Consider the following 23,197-nt stretch of genomic DNA (forward strand, 5'->3'; position numbering starts at 1 on the left):
GTTTGAGGGAGCTCCAGCAACGCCTTCCACTTGCCAGCGTAGACGCTCTTGTGCAGTTCCCGCACCTGTCCGCTAGGCAACATGCACTGATGCATTTGGCAGAAATCCCTGAGGACACACAAAAAATCTGGTGCACATTGCAGATCTGGAGCAAGGAGATATAGCTGATAGAATAACATAGAGGGCCCAGTGGACCAGTGGAGTCAAATTACAATTTAATGCTATTGGGCTCTTTAGAGGTTCACAAAATTCAATTCTAAAATGTTTGATGCAAATCCAATGATGCATGTATGTGTTAGAGACGACCGTATACGTACGGGGATGGATTGAAATTCGCCATTCAGCCATGGCAACAGGATTCAGTCAGCAGCCAGCATTGACAGAATTCATCATTATGTCATTTTATGTCACGTGACTATGTTGTCTTGGTTGGGTGAACACAATCCTGCCTAAGAACAGTAGATGTTAGCAATCAGTAGCACATAGCTGGTGGATGTTTAGTGTGCTACGGAGCAGAAAGATGATGTCGTTTCTCCCTACATCCAGTGGCGCAGGTTGCTACAATCGATAGTAGCCACACAGGCCCACCCGCTAGAAGAAAACAAACAACAAATGCACCCAGTAAAACACTTTCATTTTATTGGCTGAGAGGTTGCCAGGCGACTATACCAAAAGGCAGTTCCAAGCCAGCAGACAGTCCGAGCAGAGATTAAGTCTGAGCCTGAAGTGTTATGAAGTGGTGATGTGTAGGTGGTAAGACACAAGGACCCAACGAGGAACAAAGGACACAGGTGGGGTTAAATACACAGAGGGTAGTCACGGAAATGAGACACACCTGGGAAACAATCAAGGGGAGACAGGACAACACGGAGACTCTGAGACACAGGAACTCAAAATAAACACACAGAGAAACTCAAATCACAACACGAGAAGTTTTGAATACAAGCTTTTTACGTTTGGGGAAGAAAGACATGAAGTCCTGCTTTCAAAATGAAAATGTAAGCAAAACTATTAAAAGTTTTGAGAACAAAAGACATAAAACCCTGTTTTCAGACTGAAAATGTGCACTCTTTGTTTATGGCAGAAAAATTCCACCAAGCAAGCTATTCTGCTCTCCTTGTGTATTTACTAGCACAATTTAGCAGCAAGCATAACTCCAATAGAATGAATACTTGAGTTAGGATGCAGCTTCTTTACTTCACTTTATTTGGTGACTCAAGTACTCAAGTGACATGGAGTAAACTGTAACACATAAATAACATACCTACATTTATTATCACTAGAAAAAAGTTTAAATAAAGAACACATTCTTAACAAATAAGATATTAAATAAAATCTACTATTGTATATTAAATGAAAACTTATAGACGTTGATGTCGATGGCGTAAACTGGCATGCACCTTCTTCTTCTTCTTGTTGAAATTTTATTGGCGGTTGGGAAAAAACGTTAGGTGAGCATTACCGCCATCAACTGGTAAGGAGTGTCATGCACCTCCTCATGTGAGACCGAGTAAAAACAACTAATGGCTGACTTCCTGTCCCACTCCTAACATAACCTTCAAAATAAAAGACTTAATACACTGACACAAAATCAATCCTAAGAACCTATTTTACAGGTTACAGGTTAATTTATTTTACAAAAAATCATAGGGTAGAACACGAGCAGAGAGCTTTGTAAGAGAAGATTTGCTCTGAGCAGAGACTGAGTCCAAGCGTGAGACATTTTACGTGCAATCATTACAAGTTTTGAGAAGAAATATATGAAGTCCTGCTTTCAAAATAAAAATGTAAGCAAAAATATGAAATGTTTTGAGAACAAAAGACATGAAATCCTGATTTCAGACTGAAAATTTCTACTCTTGGATTATGGAAGAAAAATTCTCCATACTGTCTCCTTTTGCTCTGCAGTGAGAGAGGGATGACTGATGGACCTGCTCACCAGGTTATGTCTGCACACATGGACATCTCGACAGGATGTAAAAAAAAAAGGTCTGTTGCAGCCACAGTCTACACCCAACAGGAAATCGGCCCTTTTGGATCAAAGCTGCTATCATGTCTTTCTTATAGATGTTGTATCGAGCAAACTTGTCCAACAGCTTTTGAGATCCAGGCTTTAAAATCAGTCAGCACAGTCTTGAAGCATTGAAGGTCAAAAGTTTTCAAACGATTTTTCGTATATCAAAGCATGTGGGCATGGCCAAGCCTCAAATCTGACCATTAATTTTTTTATTTTTTATTTGTTTGTTCTTTTTGTTTGGTTATTTGATTTCTTGCTATTATTTTATTATCTGTGGATAATGACTGTCTTTCTAGATTCAGCAGCATCTTCACAAGATCTTTGACTTTTGTTCTGGGTCATCACATTTCGGACTTTGATCTCTGGAACACAGAACTCATCTTTATGATGATGTGTTATTCCCATTGTGTCTGTACTTGTGTAATTGTTTGAATAGATTGATAAGGCACCTTCAAGCTTTTGGAAATTGTTCCTAAGGATGAACCAGACTTGTGCACCATTCTCTTCCTTGGCTGATTTCTTTTGGCTTTTCCATCAAGTCAAACCAGAGTAACTCACAGGTTAACCAGGGGTGGGCAATCCTGGTCCTCGAGGGCCGGTGTCCTGCAACTCTTAGATGTCTCCCTGGTCCAACACACTGGAATCCAACAGCTGAATCACCTCCCAAGTGCAGTCAGGTTCTCCAGAGTCCTGCTAATGTCCTCACTATTTGACTCAGGTGTGTTGAAGTAGAGATGCATCTAAAAGTTGCAGGACACCGGCCCTCGAGGACCAGGATTGCCCATCCCTGGGTTAACCTATCAAAAATTTCCAAAGCCATGACATCATCATTTGGGCTTTCCCATCATTGTTTGAGTCATTTTGCATGTAAACTGTGATTTTGCCTGGAGTAATGGCATTTTAGCAAATACCTAAATTAGCTTAATTTTGGTCATTCTAACTGACTTACAACAAGAGAAGTTTTGTCTGATATAGCTTTAGACGATGAAAACAAATGATGGATGTACCTTTTTGTTAACTTGTGGTGTATCATATTGGTTCCAAAGCAGATATTCTGATTTTAAAATCTGAATATCTTGATTTTAAAATTATTCAAAGGGGTAAAAAATCTACCCTCCACATTTTCTCCCATCCTAATCACAGAATTTTCAGCTATTCAGATGTTATTCAATATTCTCTTTCTTCCTGCAGTCCGTTTGTCAGGTAAAGAGACCAAAAAGAGATTGATGAGCTTTGTTAGATACAGAAGTATATTGTCCATGCAGGCAGTTCATGGGAGTGGGATATGATGGAAGGGGAGGAGGAACAGAGGGAGGGATCAGAAAGATTCGGAGAAAAAGTTTGAAAGGAACAAGAGAGCTCCAGCAGCCGGCGGTCCGACGGAAAAAGAGCTAGAAAGAGGGAAACTACCCGGACCGTGAGGATTTTTATTGTTGGCCCTTGAGCCACTGGGCGCGCGCCTCCTGCCTTGTGTACGTGATCTCGTGGATTAAATGAGTTTGAACTCGCGATGAGGAGTGAGCCCATTCTATTCGCTTGCAGCAGGGGTGAGTAGTCGCCTTTTGAGTCTCTAAATACAGGAAAACGCTTTATTTTCACTTTTCGGTGTCACTGTCGGCCATTTTTTTTTATCTTCTGGGCTGATATTACTGCGGCTTCATTCAGTTAGACCGGCTCCTAGGAGAAAGAAAAGTTACTTTTGCAACTGGCCTCGGGCTGCTACACGCACGCGCTCACGTTAAGAGGGCGTCGTATTGGTAAAAGGTGTGCGGGTTCAGCTGGCTGGGGGAGTTTGGGTGGAAGGGGGAGAAACAGCTGGCTCCTCCTTAAGGTCTGGGCCAGAATGATGTCAGTCTGGTTTGGGTAAGATGCCACAGCTTTGTCTTTCCTGTCTGTCACCTACACAGTAAAGTGTTGATACTGTTGCCTTCAGCATTAGGTTTCAACATCATAAGTTTCTCATCATATTTCTTCAGTGCTTCACTTTTATGTGCCCCAGATATCACTAAAAAAGCTCACAGAATCACTGCTGAAGCACAACAGAAGCATTCATTTGCCACATTATCACACTTGGTGAAACAAAACAAATATACTTTGATGTAAAGAGGAAGAATAGAAAAAAGCCAAGATAAAGGTTCGTTTTAATGTGCGTTGGTAATGTAATGTAATGTAAAAGATTAGTAAAGCTGCTAATAGAAAATTAGCTTTAACGGTCCAGTTCCACAGCCAAACATTTATGCTAGGGTCTTTGTGTTTGTGTGAAACTGAGTTTTAACTTTAAATGAGTTGATTCTCATGATTAGCTCTGTATATTTTTTTTTATTATGTATTTTTGGCTTTAAAGCACAGTGTTTGAAAAATAAATTTAAAAAATCAGATTTGGGTAATTTCAGACTGCAGTGCGTTTAAAGCCTAACTCACTCTGGTTACCTAGCAACAACTTGTTTGCATGTAACTTGCACAGCAGCAGTTTCAGGTTTTGCCACTGTGTGTAATAAGTGATTAAAAAAACATCTACAGTTTCCTACATTGAAAACTGTAGATAAAATAGTAAATGTCACCATCAGTTTGGCAGTATTTCAGATATTTAAAGCAAAAACCAATCATCAATTATCTATCAACAATTTTTGATATCAACTGACATGAAACACTTGCATTGTAAGTTTTTAAGCCATATCATCCAGCCCTTAGTTCAGGCATTATTTGACCTCTTGAGATGCTAATCAACTGCTTGCTGTTGCAAAAACAATTCACATGGTTCCCACGGTTGCACATAATAATTATCCAAAATTTAAAACAATAATTGCTATCAGGATGAAAGGGTTGAATGGAAATGTCCACCCCCTTTTCAGATCATTACTGGAAACAACATTTCTAGAGACAATACCAGTGTTTCTAGTAGCGTAGCACAGCTTTGTCTCACATTCCAGGTGGGCTATTTGTTCCTCTTGCCCCACTCTGTTCCCAAAGGCTACCCAATATGATCCTGGTATGAAAAGCTGCCCACTGGTTTTGATTTCTCCTGTTGTGGTCATGATAATAGAAAAAGCTACAGGGTATTGTGTGGCCCGGGTGGCGCTTCTCTTCCTGATGTTTGGTGCAAATCTTACACATCCATTGTGCAGCAGCGTTGTAGAATCCAACCCCAGTGTCTTCTAACAGGAGCCTTTCTATGCTCTCCATGGTTTGTGATTTGCAGACAAGCTTAATCGGAAGAAACTCATTGCATATACAGTCATTGCTAAAGGTTTTAGATGTATTTTGTATTTAAATATTTTACTTTTTAAAATTTTCAGTCCCAGCTGTATGATCTTTGAGTAAAGATCATTCTTCCTCCTAACTTTGGTTGACTCTGAAATTATGTCAGTTTGTGGACGAAGTCTTGGCTGATGGTGGCTGGATCTCAGTCTCTTACACTGAGCATGAATGTAGAGAGAGTGGAGAGGAAAACCTCCCCTATAACAGGAAGAAACCTTGAACAGAACCAGAACCTGGTTGTGAATGACCATTTGCCACTACCAAATTGAAGTGTGAAGAAACAAATCCAATTCACAGAAAACACAGACGCAGATCCAGGATGACTTTCAATGGTAAAGAAAAGTCAAAAATGAAAGGCAGTAGTAGATCCTTTAGTGGGTTAATTTAGAAGGGAAACATTAGTAACATATTTACATAGCATTTTGAACTTTCAATAAAAAAGGAGAAGATTTTTGAAATGCACCTTGGGAATGGGTTGATAGTAGCACTTTTGGCTTTTTAAATGCCTTTTTACGTTCATTGTATTTATCAGAAGTGAATAAATGGGAAATTCTTTACATATTTCTGAGGCAGTGTTCAAATGGATGAAGTTGTGTGCTCTTCTTATCTCCCGTATTGCTGAGCTCTTTCTTCATTAGGCATTTTCTGACAATTTGGTGCCAGACACACAATTCTGCAGGAAATAGTTTGGACAGCTCAGTAACAGCACAAGAGTCCTTACATGCAATTCTTAATTCAGATGTCTAGAAATGTAATTCAGACTAGGAATAATCACATTTGACATATCTTAAATTTTAATTACAGATGTGTGACCCATCAAATGTGAAATATGGTTGTCACAACCCGCTTGCTGCACAAAGCTGCTTGCACTTTTTTGCGCTCTCCCTCTGCCCCTCCTGTCCTGCCACACTTTCAGACATGCCCCTGATCACGGCTACTTCTCCTGTGAACTCACCTGATTGGCCCTCTGTTCAAGGGGTTTCACTTTTTGGGTTTTCATTACTAAAAACTATTCAGTTATGCTCTGTAATGATATTAAAATCTTACATTTGTCCAATGCAGATGTTAGAAAAAAGAATGAATTCCTGGTTCTGATTTGTGAGATGTGACCTGTAAGTCCCTTTGTTTCTTTTTATGTTTGTAATTGTGAACATTTTAATAGTATACAAGGCTTATATGTATATGTTTTATCCCTAGCTCTTGCCCTGATTGAAAACAAGAAAATAATTACTAACAATTTTATTTTGTGGAGAAGGGATTTGTGTTTATTTTGCTTATAGTCATTTAAAATACAAAACTGAAAAAAATGAAATTATGACAAGGATTTTTTTGTTTTTTTGTGTGTAGAGAAAGAAAAATATAATTTTTGTTATTCATTGTACTAGAGGGTCAATACCCTGTAAGTGTATTGTTCTTGTGTGACCATTTCTAAATAAATACAAAAGTAACTTTAAAAATTCTAGTTATAGGGATAATCAGATTAATCAGATTTTATGTTGCAAAGGCCAGCCATTTGCAGAGACTGTAGTACTGTGTAGGTCTCCAGTATTGGCTTGATGACCTAGAGTCTTTCCAAAATTATTGATCAGAGAATAATTTTTAGTGAGCTTTTCATTTCTCTCACACTGAAGCAGTTCAAAGTTCAGTCAGAGAAACCACTTTCCCCCTGCAGAAGTTACAACCTCAAAGCAGGAGCTTCTCTACAGTCTCCATCATCCTCTTCTCTACAATTATCTTTTAAAGAGATACCACAATGAGTATCATCACTCTGCCCAAGTCTGCCTTTACCTTACTTGTGAACAAGCCCCCTATCAACTAAGGATTGCCCCTAATATAATCTGAAAGTCTTTGCAGTGCTGGCCTATCTCTCTATATCTCCAGCACTTTCTTCTTCCCCTCTTTCCTTCACATCAGGATTTTACATATGCATATTTGTGGTCTGGAAAACATCTGCTCTTATGGTAAACCACCTGCTCTGTTTGATAGCAATCAGTTCCCTCTCTGTAATGTTTGGTTGGCATGCCCAAGCCCAAAAACTACAAAATGAGAGGCAAAATTAAGAGGGAGGGGATAACAAACCTCATAATTACAGTCCCGAGGAAAGGGCAAGAGCTTCATAGCATGCCTTTCATCATAAATTAATGCTGCAGCATCTCCCAAATCTGCTCAAAACTCTCTCCTCTCACGTGATGCAGGGGTGCAACTGCATATTTTTGAGGTGGATGTGAACATCTCACTGGCTCCCCCCCACCCCCAGGACATAAACTTGTACAAGTGAGCCAAAGAGCTGCTTCTGTTAGCCTGTCAGCATTTTTCCTACACAATCCTAATAAACGTTATTAATGTTCTCTTTACAATATTTTTTATTTACTATTAATTTATTTGTATGATTTGTTCTTTAAATCGCCATCTATATTATTTTTTGGTCTCAGGAAATGACTGAGGGATGAAGAGTCTGATGTCTGATTCTTTAGGTTCTTTAGGTTCTTTTGGTTCTGCGGTTCCTCTCCTGATCCATTCTGTCTGATATCAAACCCACTGGGTGCCACTGAATATCGCCAACACATTTATTTTAATGTCCCTATTAAACTTCACTGTGATTGTTTAGACTATGTCTTCCCACTACCGTCTGTATTTTTGCCACAGGTTTTATTTCTAAGGACGGTGTAGTATCGGGTGGACATTTTAAAAAGACACTGGACAATAGCAGCTCACTGCGGCTGCGTAGTGTCTGTCTCTAGGTAACCATTTTTTATTTTATTTTTTCCCCCTCCAGGGGGTCTTTTTGTGGCTCTAGTGTCCCTTATATGACAGTAGGCTGACAGGAAAGGGGGAAGGAGAGGGGGGAAGACATGCAGCAAATGTCGGTCGGGTCCGGGAATCGAACCCGCGACAGCCGCGTCAAGGACTCAAGGCCTCCAAATGTGGGTCACGCTGTCCCCTATGCCACCACAGTAGTAGATGCATAAGTATATAGAGGATTTATTTGAATCCAGGAATCGTTTGAAGATGTTATTCTTCACTTCTCCACCAATGGAAAGCACCTCTGTAAAGACTATGTACTAAATGGGACAGGACGTCCTTTCTCTTGGAGTTATATACTCCCTGTGACATCATGTTTTTCTTCTGAAACTCTTCCTCCTTGTAACTGCCCATTGCATTGGGGAATTAATAGTTTATATATCACTCTTGTTGTTCCCTATATGTAATTGAGTCTTTCATGGCTGGTCCCAACAGTTTCCATCCATCCATTTTCTTATCTTATCTCACCAGGGGTACTGGTGCCTACCTCCAGTGGTCAAGGCAGGGTCACCCTGGTCACCTTGCCCATTGCAGGACAACACACAGAGAGGTTGTAGTACATAATTTTAAGAGACACTATACAGTTAAGTTAAAAATGGTATTTGAACATTTCTATGAAAAGTTTTCTATTCAGGCAAATTTCAAAGAACATGTAATTTGATATCTTCTCAGTAAAAAGATTTGAAAAAGTTATCCTTTTCCTTTTGAAAAGGAGTTGGGAAGGGACAACCTACGTCCATGGCAATGAAATGCTGATTCCAACTGCTTCTTTCCACAGAGGTTCATAGGGCATTTTGGCCCTCGACAATTTGGAGTTCTGGCTTGAACTTTTTCTTTTCTGTGTATTAAGGCCGCTAATGCAAGCAAACTGAGTACAGACCCATACTGATTTACAGGAGTGGCATGGCTTTGTGACAGAGTTTGTACGATGTGATGGTTTGTAATTAGAATTTTTGGAAAGATTTTCCCAGGGGAAAATCCCAGAACTTTACTCGGTCAGTGAAACCAAAGGCAAACCCTTGCTGATATTTGATACTGTGCCCCCTGCCCCTCAAACAGATCTCTATATTCAGATTTCAACCTGAACAGATGCCAAGCACCGAGACTGAACACATCCCAAAATTGTTAAAGGCGCTGTTTGGCTCACTGGGATGGCATGTGTGCTATTCAGTCCTAGCAGCTGTATTCTGGGAAGAAGGAACAATGATCTCCTCCCTCTAACCTGGTCAGGCATTTCCAAAACAACGGAGCTGCAGCAGCTCAAGTTTCCAGCAAGACCCAAAAATGACCCCACACACACACTCATGCATGCATGCACACACACATGCAGACGGTGGTGCCTAAGCCAGGAGAAACAACATCTTTTTCTGCTGAGCTGTGGGAAGTTTGAATACCTGGCAGGAAAACGCTTTTCCTGACTTGCCCAGGTGTTGTAGAGAGTAATTGCTGTGTTTGGAATATGCTTCTGATGTTCTTTAAGTGGGCATGGTGTTGACACTGTAAATGAGTCCAGATGGATACTTGGAAATATCTGGACCATTTAAGGCTTACTTTTAGAGGATGTTTCTACTTACACTGATAAAAATATTCGGCTTCTTAAGAATTAATTTTTCCTTTTTACAAATAATAGCAATTATTTTGTTAACCTACATACATTAAAAACATGGTGTCATCAGAGCATATTTTTCTCTTCAGTTTGCAAGCTTACTTGAGCAGAAATGTCTGGGGATGTTCTGAACATTAGCCTTTATCTTAAATTAACTTATTTTCTTAAGTAGTAGAAGCAGAATATTTTGTTCAGTGTACTTCAAATCGTTGCTGGTATGTTGGTGGCTTATTTGATGTTTTGAAATACTGAATGAAACAAAGTAAAGACAACTTGAACTTTAAAAAATCGGCTCTTGGTACAAATCTTGAACAAATATTTTTGACCTCAATAATAAATATATTTGTGTAAAGATGCTAATTTAAATTTTTGTTGTTGATTTCACTAATTTAGTGTTAGTTAATGATACGCAGACACACATGCACACATATCAGTGCAGCACTCCAACCACCCATTTGGAGTATTGCTCAGGTTGAAGGAAGCTAAACGGAGCAGTAAAGACTGCTTGACATTTCTGTGCATTGTGAAAACTAAGGACTAAGACTAAGGACATATAGAGACTAAGGCCTCTATATGTTATACATTTTGGAGATGAGACCTCTACATTGTGTTGGAGTTTGCAAAATGATGTCCATTCCTCCCTTTGGGGGTAAATTGGGAAAGCAAGGGCTAATGTTACGAACAAAGTCATGAATCTGGAGATATCGAAATAGTGAGGAATGCTGTAAACTAAATTTAGAGGAGATAGCATCAAAGGAACAGTGAATTAATGTTTATTGTGTATTTTATCAGACTAAATAATTTTTGTACACATTATGTATTTCAAATATTTGATGTAATTAGTAATTCTGTGTTGCAGTGGGTTAGGGGTAAAGAACAACCGATTCATGGAGGCCTCAGTTCTTGATGCGGCTGTCACAGGTTCTGGTCCTGACTTGATGACCTTTGCTGCATGTCTTCCCCCTCTTTCATTACCCATTACCCAGGAGCCAATAAAACCTTAATATAAAAAGGAAAAATAAGTGGGATGGGGAGGGAAAAAGGACTCATTCAAGAAAATTGGTTTGTCTAAGTCAACTTGAAAAATGAGTAAGTAATAAGTTGCAAGTATTTAGTAATTCTAGGTGGGATTCAATTTTTTTCAAAGGTTTTATTGGCTCTAGTGGACTTTATTTGACAGTGAATTGACAGGAAAAAGGATAATGAGAGAAGGGGGAAGATACGCGGCAAAGGTGGCCAGGTTGGGAATTGAACCTGCGACAGCCACGTCGAGGACTAAGGCCTCTATATGTGGGCTGTGCTTTACCCCTGCACCACCGCAGCACATCCTGGGATTCAATTTTTATCAAGCAGTCCACACAAATTAAAAAATAAGTTAACAGTGCATGAAAAATAAGTTGCATGAACTTATTTAATTTTTGTTAGTTTTACTACATGATTTAGTATTGCTTACTTAAAATGAATGAGGTTTTCTTTCTCACTAATCTTAAACTTACTTTGCTAATTTTTGTTTGAGGCAATGAGTTTGCATTTTATTTTAAGTAAGGTGAAGTAATTAGATTTTTTTGCTCCACCTTAACTTTCTCCTGGCTGGTATATTTTTCTCCTTAATTGACAGGATCCATCTGCCAATGGATCATAAGATTACACAAGGAATGTGTGAATGACATGTATGCAGCCTCTACAAGCTCTGTGAAGCAACGTTTAGCTGTGTTGCAAAGCTACAAAATATTTTTTGATGCATTGCTGCATCACTGCATATATAGTGAAGAATATTGGCATCAAAGTTTTCCATTGCTTGTGAGCTAGCAATGGTCCCAGCTCCTGGCAGTCCAAATGCTGACTAGGTTTCCATGTGATTACATAATGATCATAGCATGCATCACATGTCCCTTGGCAGGAGGGGAGTTTCTTTGCTGTATGCTTGTGTTGCCTTTTGTCATCACTCCTGACCATATGTCATGCACCACTGCTGGGAGCTGCTTTCCTCTCAATCATTTCACATTCCACAGCCTTCATAATAGCTTGTTAGGTAAAGCAAGCACTGGAAAAGTTTGTGTTCCTGGCGTTCTAGCTAAGCTTTGGTAGTGAAGCCTAACTATCATGAATGAGAGTGTTGCTGGAGCAAGAAAACGATAGAGGTCCAGGGACTTAATGATGTAATCGTATGTGATAAGATCAGGTGTTTACAAGAAGGTTGTGCCATATCCAAAGGATCCATATCATCACTATGACGATTAATGGAGGCTTGTGTTATGCCCATTCCTCAGCTGCTAGCTTTGGTGCTGCTGAACACATAGTTACACTGCATGTAGGCTTACAGTCCAGTAAACAGTAGCTGTTATACTGATGTGTGTGTTGGATTGACTTTTCCATCATTGCACCTTCATAGTTGGATTAAGTATTTATTAATTGGGGCATGGCAATGGCTTAGGGTTAAAGAAAGATGGACATCCAGATATTACAGATGGAGAACAAGCTTAATGCAGAGTTAAATTAAATTATTTAGATTGAAGAAGTTTTCAATTATTGAGAAAAATATGTAGCTGTATATTTGAACGAATTCTTCTTTTTTGTTGAAGAATTAATAATATTTTTCTAATGTGAAGTGAGTATCTGGATCTATAAGAGTTGATTGTACTTGCAACCTGACAGCTATTATAAAACTGTAATTCATTAATTAAAATTCTTATTAAAATGAAACTGTTTCTTGTTAAAAATCCTTTTAAATGACAATAAAGCTCTGTATTTAACCAAACAAATGATCAAATATGTGAAATGAGAACCCTTTATAAAGTACTTTTATTTTCATTTATACTGTTTAAAATTTCACATGAGGAGAACTTCAGACAGAAGAAAAATAATGCAGTCCTACAAATAATTTTAACAATGAAAAATAAATTGGGTTATATTTTTAACAAAATATTAGATGAAGTCCATTTTCATGAAGAATGAGGCATTAGATGGAGTGAATGCACATTGAAAAACGCCGTACGATGCAATTTGTCTATGAACTTAATACAGGGTTCTTCTGGATGTTATCTTCAGCAAAGATATTTGCAGCACATTAAGCAGGAACCAGGTGTGTTGGGAAAGGTTCTGCACATGCTCTGACTAAGGTTAACATTCTGACTTAGATGGACAGAGAAAGTGTACTAAGTGGATTAAATTGTATAGGAACAGGTTGTGCAGGAGCTATAACATACGTTTTGTATTAGCAGGAAGCAAAATCATCCTCAAAATCATTGAGAGCATCTTACATAGGAAAATATCAGTTATCATATGTAAGCTATCAGGAGGTTGACAGTCTTCTGGCAGAGTTCCTGGGCATTAAGGAGACATAAATAATATAAAACAAATGCATCAACAGTCCTGCAGTAAACATCAATGTTGTGAAAGCTTTGGTGTTAAATAAATTTTGTTCAAACATTTTAATTCAGCTTTTATTTCGTAGGACAGAAAATGAGATCATTACCTTTCTAATGCTTTGTGTACAACATGCTTCAGCTGTTCATTGAAGTCAAACTTTTAAGTTTTTCCAAACTAAACTTTCCAAAATTACATTATCACTCACATTGTAATATTAAAATACAACTAGACTTTAAATAATTTTAAACATATGCATGTTATTTTAGTTTTTCAAAGATCCTGTACACTGAAAAAAGAAAATAGTTTATCCAATTTAATTTATTAAGTTGATTTAACTTAATAATCAAGAGCGGGAAGACAATGCAGCAAAGGTCATCAGGCTGGAGGTGAATCTGCGGCGGCCACATTGAGGACAAAGGTCTCCTTATATTTGTTGTGCTCTACTCCTGCACCACCACAGCACCATGGTCAGTACAGGATCTGTCCCTGGTGAAGCTTGCATCATGACATCAGATGTAGGTTATGAACACAGCATTGAATTAAATTGTTTTAAATACACTTTTTAGAGTGTTCTCTAAACAAATATTTAAAGTATTCTCTAAAAAGAGTATTTTTAGAGTACACTTCTTAAAGTGCTATGAGGATTTGGGTTTTTTCTGTGTATTTATTTTGAGTTCCCTGTGTCTGAGTCTCTGTGTTGTCATGTCCTCCCCTTGATTGTTTCCCAGGTGTGTCTCATTCCCCGATTACCTTCTGTGTATTTAGTGTCACCCGTGTCTCTGTCTGGACCTTGTCTGAGTTGGTGTCTTGTCTACAGATTCTCTATACAGACTGTTGCTCCTTCCACTCGTGTAACCAGTTGTGCCAGCTGCTACTGGCATTGAGCCCTGGAGTCAGCTCAGCCGTGCTGCCTGTGTTTGTGGACATTTTGGGTTATTTTTCTTATCATTAAATTATCAGTCCTCTTAGCTGGGTCTACAGCGTTTGCCTCACCACTTCACACCACACCGTTTCATGACAAGTGCACTCTCAAAAGTGTATTTGAAACAATTAAGTTCAATGCTGTGTTCGTATCCTACGTCTGATGTCATGACTCAAGCTTCACCAGGGACAGATCCTGTCCCTGCTGTGGTGATGGAAGGATAGAGCACAACCCCCATGAGGAGATCTTAGTCCTCAACGTGGCCGTTGCAGGTTCAATTCCAGCCTGATGATCTTTGCTGCCTGTCTTCCCTCTCTCACTTTCCTTGCGCTCTTCTGACTGAGAAGATCTGGAAGACAACTCATCTCTGCCCTGCCCCCTGTAGCCAATGAGTCAGTCAATGGCCGACTTCAAACCAGCCCCATCTGGCTGGCCCGTTTGGAACCGTGACTTTCAGGGCTCTGGGAAGTGGAATGGAACAGGGTTAATGTAAGAAGTTCTAATGGTTTGCAGTGCAAAAGGGGTTAAAGTCCTGGTTAAAAGTTGCCACAAGCCATGAATGGAATATATGGTGGTGGCTGCATTATGCTGTGGGAGATTTTTCTTCTGAACACTGCACAAAAAGTGGCGTGTTTGACCCTGTATACCAGGCGTCTCAAACTCCAGTCCTCGAGGGCCGCTGTCCGGCAGTTTTTAGATGTGCCTTAGGTAAAAAACACTGGAATGAAATGGCTTAATTACCTCCCGCTTGTGTAGATCAGTTCTCCAGAGTCTTGCTAATGACCTAATTTTTCTATTCAGGTGTGGTGCAGCAGAGGCACATCTAAAAGTTGCAGGACTGCGGCCCTCGAGGACTGGAATTTGAGACCCCTGCTGTATACTGACACTAGCGCAGCTTGTGAGCAACCGCTATCCACAGTTGTTGGGGGAAAGGGGGGTGAGGAGGAAGCGGGCTGGCGGGGAGGTGTTAACGACTCTACTTAGCATATGAATAGCCTAGCATATGCAAAGGCGCTTCAGCAGACCAACGTGGATTCTCAGTTATCGGATGAAAAAAATGACATCACAATTCATCACCGACATGTGATTGGTTGGTTGATGTGTCCCCATTGAACAGCACACGTCTTTAGAAATAAACCCTGCCCCAATCAATATTTTTAATGCTGTATTAAAATCTATTTAATTGCAGTATTAAAATATATTCATATGATATTGCTTATATGCATTATGTTCATATATGAGGAACATAAATGAGGCACAGAATGTTTTTTATTTTATTTTTTCACTGTTTCCACACAAAATAAGACATAAATGCTTGTCCACTTCTGGATCATCTGGCTGTGTTCTTTTTGTCCAAACATGTCCAACATTGTGCTGCGTTCAGGACAGGTCCAACGTCTCTCCTGTAGTGTAGACCTAAGGTCACTGAGCTCCTGGATGGGGAAACTTGGGGTCTCCACCTCACCACAGTCCATCCTCACACCCCCTAATAGGTGGCACCATCCCAGAATGCCACCTCCTCTTCTGCCAGTACTCTCTGCCTCTTCCATCAGCTGTGAACACAGAACAGACAATCATTATGAGCTGCAGGAATCTTTGTTGTCATTATCAAACTATCATAAAATTTTGTGCCAACTTCCAGCTTAGAATGTACACACAAAACATTAAAAACTCCAAAAAAAACATCCTATTAATGCATTTTTACAGAACATAAAAACTTTAATGAAAAAAATAGAAAATACTCAGAAACAGAAAAGAAAAATTAAAAGCACTTGATATTTTAAAAAAATCCTCAGAAGAAAAATATCTGGGGTGATTTCACTGATTGATGTCCAAGTTTTTATTATTTCCAAGGGGACCAACAGGCATTATTAAAATGAATGATCAAAAAATGTGTGATGCAAAGAGTACGACAACCTTTTTTCTCCTTGAACTACAGCGCACTGGTCGTTCAAAGTGAACAGTGGCAAAGTGCGTGTCTCCATCTGTACTTATGCAGGTGGAGTGCATAAACAAAGCACAGCGGACTGCTGTGCTTAGCGTACAGGTAGCTTTATGGACAAACTGGAAAATAAATTTACTACCACTCATCTCACAACAGTCTGGCTTTTACTGTACATGGCTGGCAGATGTGTTTCTTAGGAGCCAAATCCCGTTGCTCACATGGACAAAAAAGCTAAGATGTCACAACTGATGTGCTTTATATAAAGCGCAGTGTTTTCACGACGGCACTTTTCACTTTTCTTGGAAATGTGTACAGTGGTGGCTCTGTTTGTATTCCACCACACAGTCTTGGATGAGCTTGACAGACATGCAATGTTGACAATGCATCATCAGATTTACCTTGAAAATTATACTTAGCTATGCACACTTGTTACATCCCTAAGGTGAGCTAAGTGTGGCCAAGCATTGGTGAATGTCACTCTGTATTTGTTCCATTTGCATGACTTGTAACATTAGAACTTTTCGGCATTAATGCCTGTTTTATTCTTAAACAAATCTCATTATTTCTCAAGATAACACTGAGGGATATTGGTCAGGTCCTGGAACTGGTAAACAGATCTGGGTGGTGCACTGAAGGAAAAATGGGTGAACAGAAACTGTAGTCAGAAAGGCCTTTGCTCAATAGTTGATTTGTATTTGCATGGCTCCCAGAAACTTCTTTTAAATATGAAAGTCTCACCTAGGCTCAAGAGGAGGGGGGTGATAGGGCAACACGGACTCACACAGTTTTTGACAATTCTTCACAGTTCCCTACAATTTCCCATTCTGAAAAAAAAACAAAAAACTCTTGCCGATATTGCTAAGCGCACGGCAGCGTTAGATGTCAATAGCTGTCGAAAATCCCTCTTTTCGTGCAGTGGAAGGGACAGAAAAGCTTGTAAGAGTTCAGGGAAGTATGGATGGAGCTAATTACAAGATAATCCTGGAAGATTTGACAAGAGGTTTTTAGGATGCTGTGTCAAACCCATCAAAATGTATGGTCTTAATGTGTACCACTTGGTTTTATCGAAACCATCAGACTGCACGTATAGTGTCACAGAAAGATTTGACATTTTTTTTCAACTGTTTTGTCTTTAATGTTATGTATGATGCAAAATTAGTAATTTTAAAAGAAACCTCATGTTTTGTTTTTTCTGTAGCAATGGAGGAGCTAGTGACCGAGCTTCGCCTGTTCCTGGACCTGCTGGACAGAGAGTATCTGAGTGCTGGCGTCCGAGAGAAGAAGGTCCACCTCTCCCACATCCTGCACCGTGTGCTTTCAGATAAAGGTGAAGTGAAGGGTCTTCATTTTATCTCAAACTTTTCATGTAGGAAGATTCTCCTTACCCAGTTGGAGTTGATATTTTTACAGTTTTCCCTGTTATTCCTGTCATTACTAGTGCTAATGTGAGCTCTTTGATTTTTGCAGAATCTTCATTTAAATCTGAGATCCACAGTGGTTTGCCAGCCCCTCCTCAGATGCCCCTGCCAGAGATTCCTCAGCCATGGCTGGTAAGTTTCACATCCTTCAAGTTTGACACTAAGGCTGCGTTTTGTATTAGCAGGAAGTTACTCATTTCCGATTTTTTGTCAAATTTGATGTTTTTTGCCAGGGCCGTTCACAATTCCAAATATATGCAACCTGTACGTGTTCTCCAGTGTGAACGGCCAAACAACCTGAAAGTGTTCCACTTGTGCAGTAGAGGGCGCAATAAAATCAGCGTTCTCAGTGTTCTGCCAACTGCCACAAAAAGAAGTACTCATGGTTTCATAAGTTAACATGGATGCTAACAGTACAGCAAAACTCACGATTTTGAATTTGTTGTCCCACCGGAGCAGCATATTAGCAACTGTTGAGTATCTGTGACATTCATGTCAGATGAATGCAACCTGGACATTAGGTCACATTTGAATCGAATACAAATCGGATACCCAAGTGGCCTGGGTCACATTCAAAAAGAGTCTAACTTGCGCTGTTCAGACTGTCATAAAAAAAAATAAGATACAAGTCGCATTACGTCAAAAAAATCGGAATTTGGTTACTTCAGGCTTCAGTGTGAATGCAGCCTAAATTCCCATCCACACAGAAACAATTTTAGGTGTAAGTGCAAAGATTTCTTGTCAATTACACATCAGTCTGATGTTTTGGAAAACCAGAAACAATCATTGTTGAAACTAGGTCCCATGGTGGATAAATTTCAAATTGCTGGTTTCATGTGGCATCTTTTTTGAAATGATGAAAGGTTAGCTCTATTTCTCTCTATCCTGCATGCTCCTCACTCTCACAAATAACAAACACGGTATCGCTTGGTGGTGTTTGCTGTTTTTTGCATCATTCTGTGGTCATGTTACAGCACCATGGATTGGTCCATCATATCTTCTACAGTCATTTTTACAGTGTTGTGTTGTGTGGATGTACATTTTTTGTTAATAGTTCACAAAAATTATTGTGTTTTTCTCTGTGTGAATGGGGCCTAAATTCCACATGTAGGTTTTGCTTTGTTTTTCATTTACAGTATGTGCTTTCTTAGAATGGCTTACCAGATGCTTTTCCAGTAAACTGGTTGACGAGTAAACTCTGCCATTTTGTTTAGTGTGGGTTGAAAACTAACTTTTGTGATTTTAGTGTTGGCAATTACCCTGGTAACACTAAAACCAGAATAATTTTACCCTGGTTTTAGTGTTGCCTAAAGAGACGAAAGGTGCTGTTCTTCTTTTGAACTGCAACTTTCATGGTACTGTTTATTGTCCCTGGCAACACTAAACATGGTACTGTTTAATGTTGCCAGTTATCCTGGCAACACTAAAACCATGAAAGCTAGTTTTTGTTGCCATGAATTAAGTTGAACAAATGTAAATGAGACTTTCCAAACTGCCAGAACACACAAGCACAGGTTCAGTTTAGATTTCTAGATACTTGTGAACATCTCTGCATGTTGATAGTGAAGTGGCAGAATTTATTTATTTATTTATTTTTCTCCACGGATGGAGAAGAAGCTGTCTGGACAAAACCAAACAGCTCAGTTTTGTAAACTTGTAGTAATATATGGGATGCATGGATATTATGATATATAGCAAAGTAGCTACTATTCATAAAAAAAACAATCATTGTTGTAAATCAAACAGACCTAACTGTTAACTAACTAGGACCCTTGTTATTCAATATGTATATGCTCCCACTGGCTCAGGTTATATCAGGAAATATTAGCTACCATAACTATGCAGATGACACACAGCTCTACATTACGATGTCACCAGGTGACTCACAACCCATCCAATCACTGAACAGATGCTTAGAACAGATAAATGTGTGAATGTGCCAAAACTTTCTCCAGCTGAACAGAAACAAAACTGAACTTATTATTTTTGGACCTAAAGAGGAACGATCTAGAGTTATAGATCTAAAGTCAGTGCACAGCTTCAGTTATTACAACTAAAACCAGCGATCAGCCCGAAACCTAGGAGTAGTGATGGACTCTGACCTGAACGTCCAGAGTGACATAAAGACAGTTACAAAGTCGACCTTCTATCACCTGAAGAACATTTCCAGGATTAAAGGACTAATGTCTCAGCCAGATCTAGAGAAACTCATCCATGCGTTTATCTTCAGTCACATTGATTATTGCAACAGCGTCTTCACAGGTCTGTCCAACAAATCAATCAAACAGCTGCAGCTGATCCAGAATGCTGCTGCTGGAGTTCTCACTAAAACCAGGAAGATATAGCACATAACACCAGTTTTAAAGTCCCTCCACTAGATCCCTGTAGCTCAAAGAATAGACTTTAAAATACTGTTGCTAGTTTATAAATCACTGAATGGTTTAGCACCACAATACATTAAAGATCTGCTGTTGTTGTATCAACCTTCCAGAACTCTCAGGTCTTCGGTTCTGCTCTGCATCCCCAGAACCAGAACCAAACGAGGAGAAGCAGTATTTAGCATCTATGCACCACAAATCTGGAACAAATTTCCAGAAAACTGTAAAACAGCTGAAACACTGACTTCCTTTAAATCTCAACTAAAATCCCACTTGTTTAGAGATGTATTTGAAACGTGATCAATTACAAATTTAATGATGGAACTTGACTTAATGTCATGTTTTGATTGTTGATTCTATGTTGCATTGTGTTTTTGTGTTTGATTTGATGTAAAGCACTTTGAAATGCCTTGCTGCTGAAATGTGCTATACAAATAAAATTTGGTGGATTTTTTTTGTTTGATTGTTAGAATCCATGCCTTGTATGATAATCACTGTATTGACAGCAAAATAGGAACACCACACTATTACGCAGGTGGTCATAATGTTGTGCTTGATTGATGAATATAGCTTCTTGTCAAGCTTAAACACAAAGGTTGTTTCTATAATGGACCAACTTTACTGGTCCAGAAACATCTCTAGAAATGAAAACGTTCTGCTGGAAATAGTCTTTGCCTTTTCTCGGTGCTTTCAGTTTGAAAGAAATGCAAGGATCTATCTAATCATAAAAGAAAATTTAGATTCGTAGAGAAAGTTAATGGATATTATTTGTGAAAACATTGAATTTATCCAGAAAACCACAAATCTCAGCTTTAATTTGATAGCTTGTTTTACTTTCCTGGGATACCAATTAGTACTCCAACTACCTCAAATCCTCTTATGAACTGTTCTGTTGATACTTCATGAGCATGATGATAGATTTAACTATGCTGCTATGCATTTGCGCCATGTGTGCTGTCTTTTATATTCCTGTGTAAATCCTTTGGCATTTTTTTTCATCAATTTATTCATAATCGTGGCAGTGAGTGACAACATGAGGAGCATACATGACTGTATGCTGACTGACTGACTGACATATATTGCAGATTGTAATTAGAAACAGAGTTTGGTCTCCTCTGGTGACACTCCTGAGTATGTCTGAGTGTGAAAGTATTTTTCTGTCCAGGGATAACTGAAGCAAATCTGATCTGGTTGTGATTTTCTTTTCAGATGTAAAAACGAAAAGAAAAAGAAAGCACACATTAAGCCATCTATGATATTCATTCCTTTAACATACTGATTGTGGTGAATAAACATCTAACAGTAATTTGGTGTTAGACCAAAATCTGGAAATGGAATACCCCAAATTTTCCCTCTCTGCAGAGTGCACAAGAATAAGTTCATGGAAAAATAGTTCCCCTAAATACTGTTGAATGGAAATCCTCTCTGTGCCAGTTCAGTCTTCTGCTTTGAAATGAGCCACCCTCATGTTTCCACACACAGTCTTACATAAGCTGCCCTGGCAGAGATAGAACAGCCCTCCTCTCCCTCCTTTCTCCTCCCATCCCCTACAGCAGGGGTGTCAAACTCCAGTCCTCAAGGGCAGGTATCCTGCTACTTTTAGATGTGCCTGTGCTGCAACACACCTGAATAGAATAATTAGGTCATTGCAGGAGTCTGGAGAACTTATCTACACAAGGAGGAGGTAATTAAGCCATTTCATTCCAGTGTTTTGTATCTGGCACATCTAAAAACTGCAGGATAGCGGCCCTCGATGACTGGAGTTTGAGACCTGTGTCCCACAGAAAGAGTTATTAAGCTTTTTGCACGCTATGTGTCCAAAACCAGACAAATTATGCTTCAGTCATTGGCAGGGTAAAAGCCTGGCATGGATATTCACCCTATTTACTCTGACAGGCTGAGACATCGAGTGGATTTTAGAAATTAATAACAAAAATTATGAACAAAACAAACTTACAAAAATCTCAGGGAACATAGGTTCCCTGAGATTAACCACGCCGATTTCCTTGATTTTGGTAATCACCCAATACTTGCATGTGAAGCTCATCCCCCAATCTCATCTACCCCAGCAAAATCTAGAAATCAGCCACTGTCCTCTTCTGCTATCTCGTGATAGAGGTTTGACTCACAGATTGGCCCACTGGTTCATATCTGCACATTTTCAGTTAACAGTAGTCACCCCATTGTTGCAACTTTCTTTCTACATTTACTGACATTTCAGGCAAAAAAGATTGGTGTCAGACAAAATCAAAATAATCGGGTCACCCTTATTAAAGATCGGTAATTGGCAATCAACCAGAAAACTGCAGTCAGTCAACCCCTACATTAAATATTGAGAGAGTGAATGCTGGAACAATATACCAGCATTACCCATTAGCTAATGGGTTGTGGGTGTGAGGAGATAGAGAGACAAAATGGAGAGTACACAACAGAGGAACCAAGAAAATTAATCTATAAGCAACGAAGAATAACTAGACACAGACAGGAAATGAACATCTATTAAGTAGAATCATAAAGAACTGAACTAAAAAAAAAAAAAAAACAGAAACAAGGCTGATTTAATCAAAGTGACTAAGGAACACAAAATAATAATGAAACCAGAAACCAATAAATCAAAACCCCCAAAAAACCCACCGTCCCGACATTATTTTTATATTCTTCTCTCCAAAAATGCTTAGAGGCCTTAAAAAAAGATGCTGGCCAATACATTTAAGTTGTTCTGTTGATTGTTTTAGCTCTATTGCATGCTGCAGTTGCTTCTAGCCAGGGTTCTAGTCACACCATCAGTTGGGTCCTATGGGGCATTCAAGGCTCTGCAGCACGCCTGCTCAAACAGAATGTGTACTAGTCCTCGTGCTTGCAGAAACACAAATGATTTCCATCTGTGTTGATGTTGGAGAGTACAACGAACCTCCCCCACCTCATCCACCCTGTGCACCCTCCCCTCTTTTTCCTCGTCTTTGCCTAAACAGACCTTGCCTAGCTCTCTAGAGTGTTGCTTCATGCAAACATTAACTTTAATCATGTTCATTTTCTTTGCGGCACTTGGAACAGAAAAAGCTTTTGGATGTGTAGTTGTAATTAATATAGTGTACACACTAATCTGGAAGGCAGTCTCTGAACAAGATTGGGTCTCATTTAGGGTTAAGGGTCTCTCCCCTTTCTGACAGATAACCCTCTCACCCTATCAGTATTCTGAAGAGTAAGCCTTTTTGAGATCATAGTTCTCTATGTATTTGGATTGTTTATGCCTGCTTTTAAGGTGTAACGTACGGTTACACCTTAAGTTGGTGAGAAATGCTTTTATCTCCACCATCTCTGACCTACATGCAAGATGTTGGCATATTGGTGGCCTCCATCTAGCAACATTGTACAGGGCTTTTATAGGCATAAAAGGTATTATCCAAATTGACCTTTAAAAGGTTTTATACAGCTATCTGTTGGAGCAGCAGATATCCTGGTTCTGACCAGGGATCGAAAAA

The 23,197-nt window shown here is 39.3% G+C and overlaps 1 protein-coding gene across 2 annotated transcripts in view; it reads left to right on the top strand.

Moving 5' to 3' along the window:
* Positions 1–3,305: 3,305 nt before the first annotated feature.
* Positions 3,306–23,197, top strand: part of afap1 (actin filament associated protein 1) — a 53,413-nt gene continuing 33,521 nt past the window's right edge. The window contains exons 1-3 of one of the 2 annotated variants that reach the window (XM_044097701.1): positions 3,306–3,564; positions 17,118–17,246; positions 17,387–17,469. In XM_044097701.1, coding sequence (XP_043953636.1) covers positions 3,528–3,564; positions 17,118–17,246; positions 17,387–17,469 — 249 coding nt within the window. In that variant the 5' untranslated portion in view covers positions 3,306–3,527. Of the gene's footprint in view, positions 3,565–3,799; positions 3,881–17,117; positions 17,247–17,386; positions 17,470–23,197 lie in introns of those variants that run through there. The other variant, XM_044097702.1, reaches the window with a different exon arrangement.

The sequence above is a fragment of the Gambusia affinis genome, linkage group LG18 (genome assembly GCF_019740435.1).
Source record: "Gambusia affinis linkage group LG18, SWU_Gaff_1.0, whole genome shotgun sequence".
Lineage (NCBI taxonomy): Eukaryota > Metazoa > Chordata > Actinopteri > Cyprinodontiformes > Poeciliidae > Gambusia > Gambusia affinis.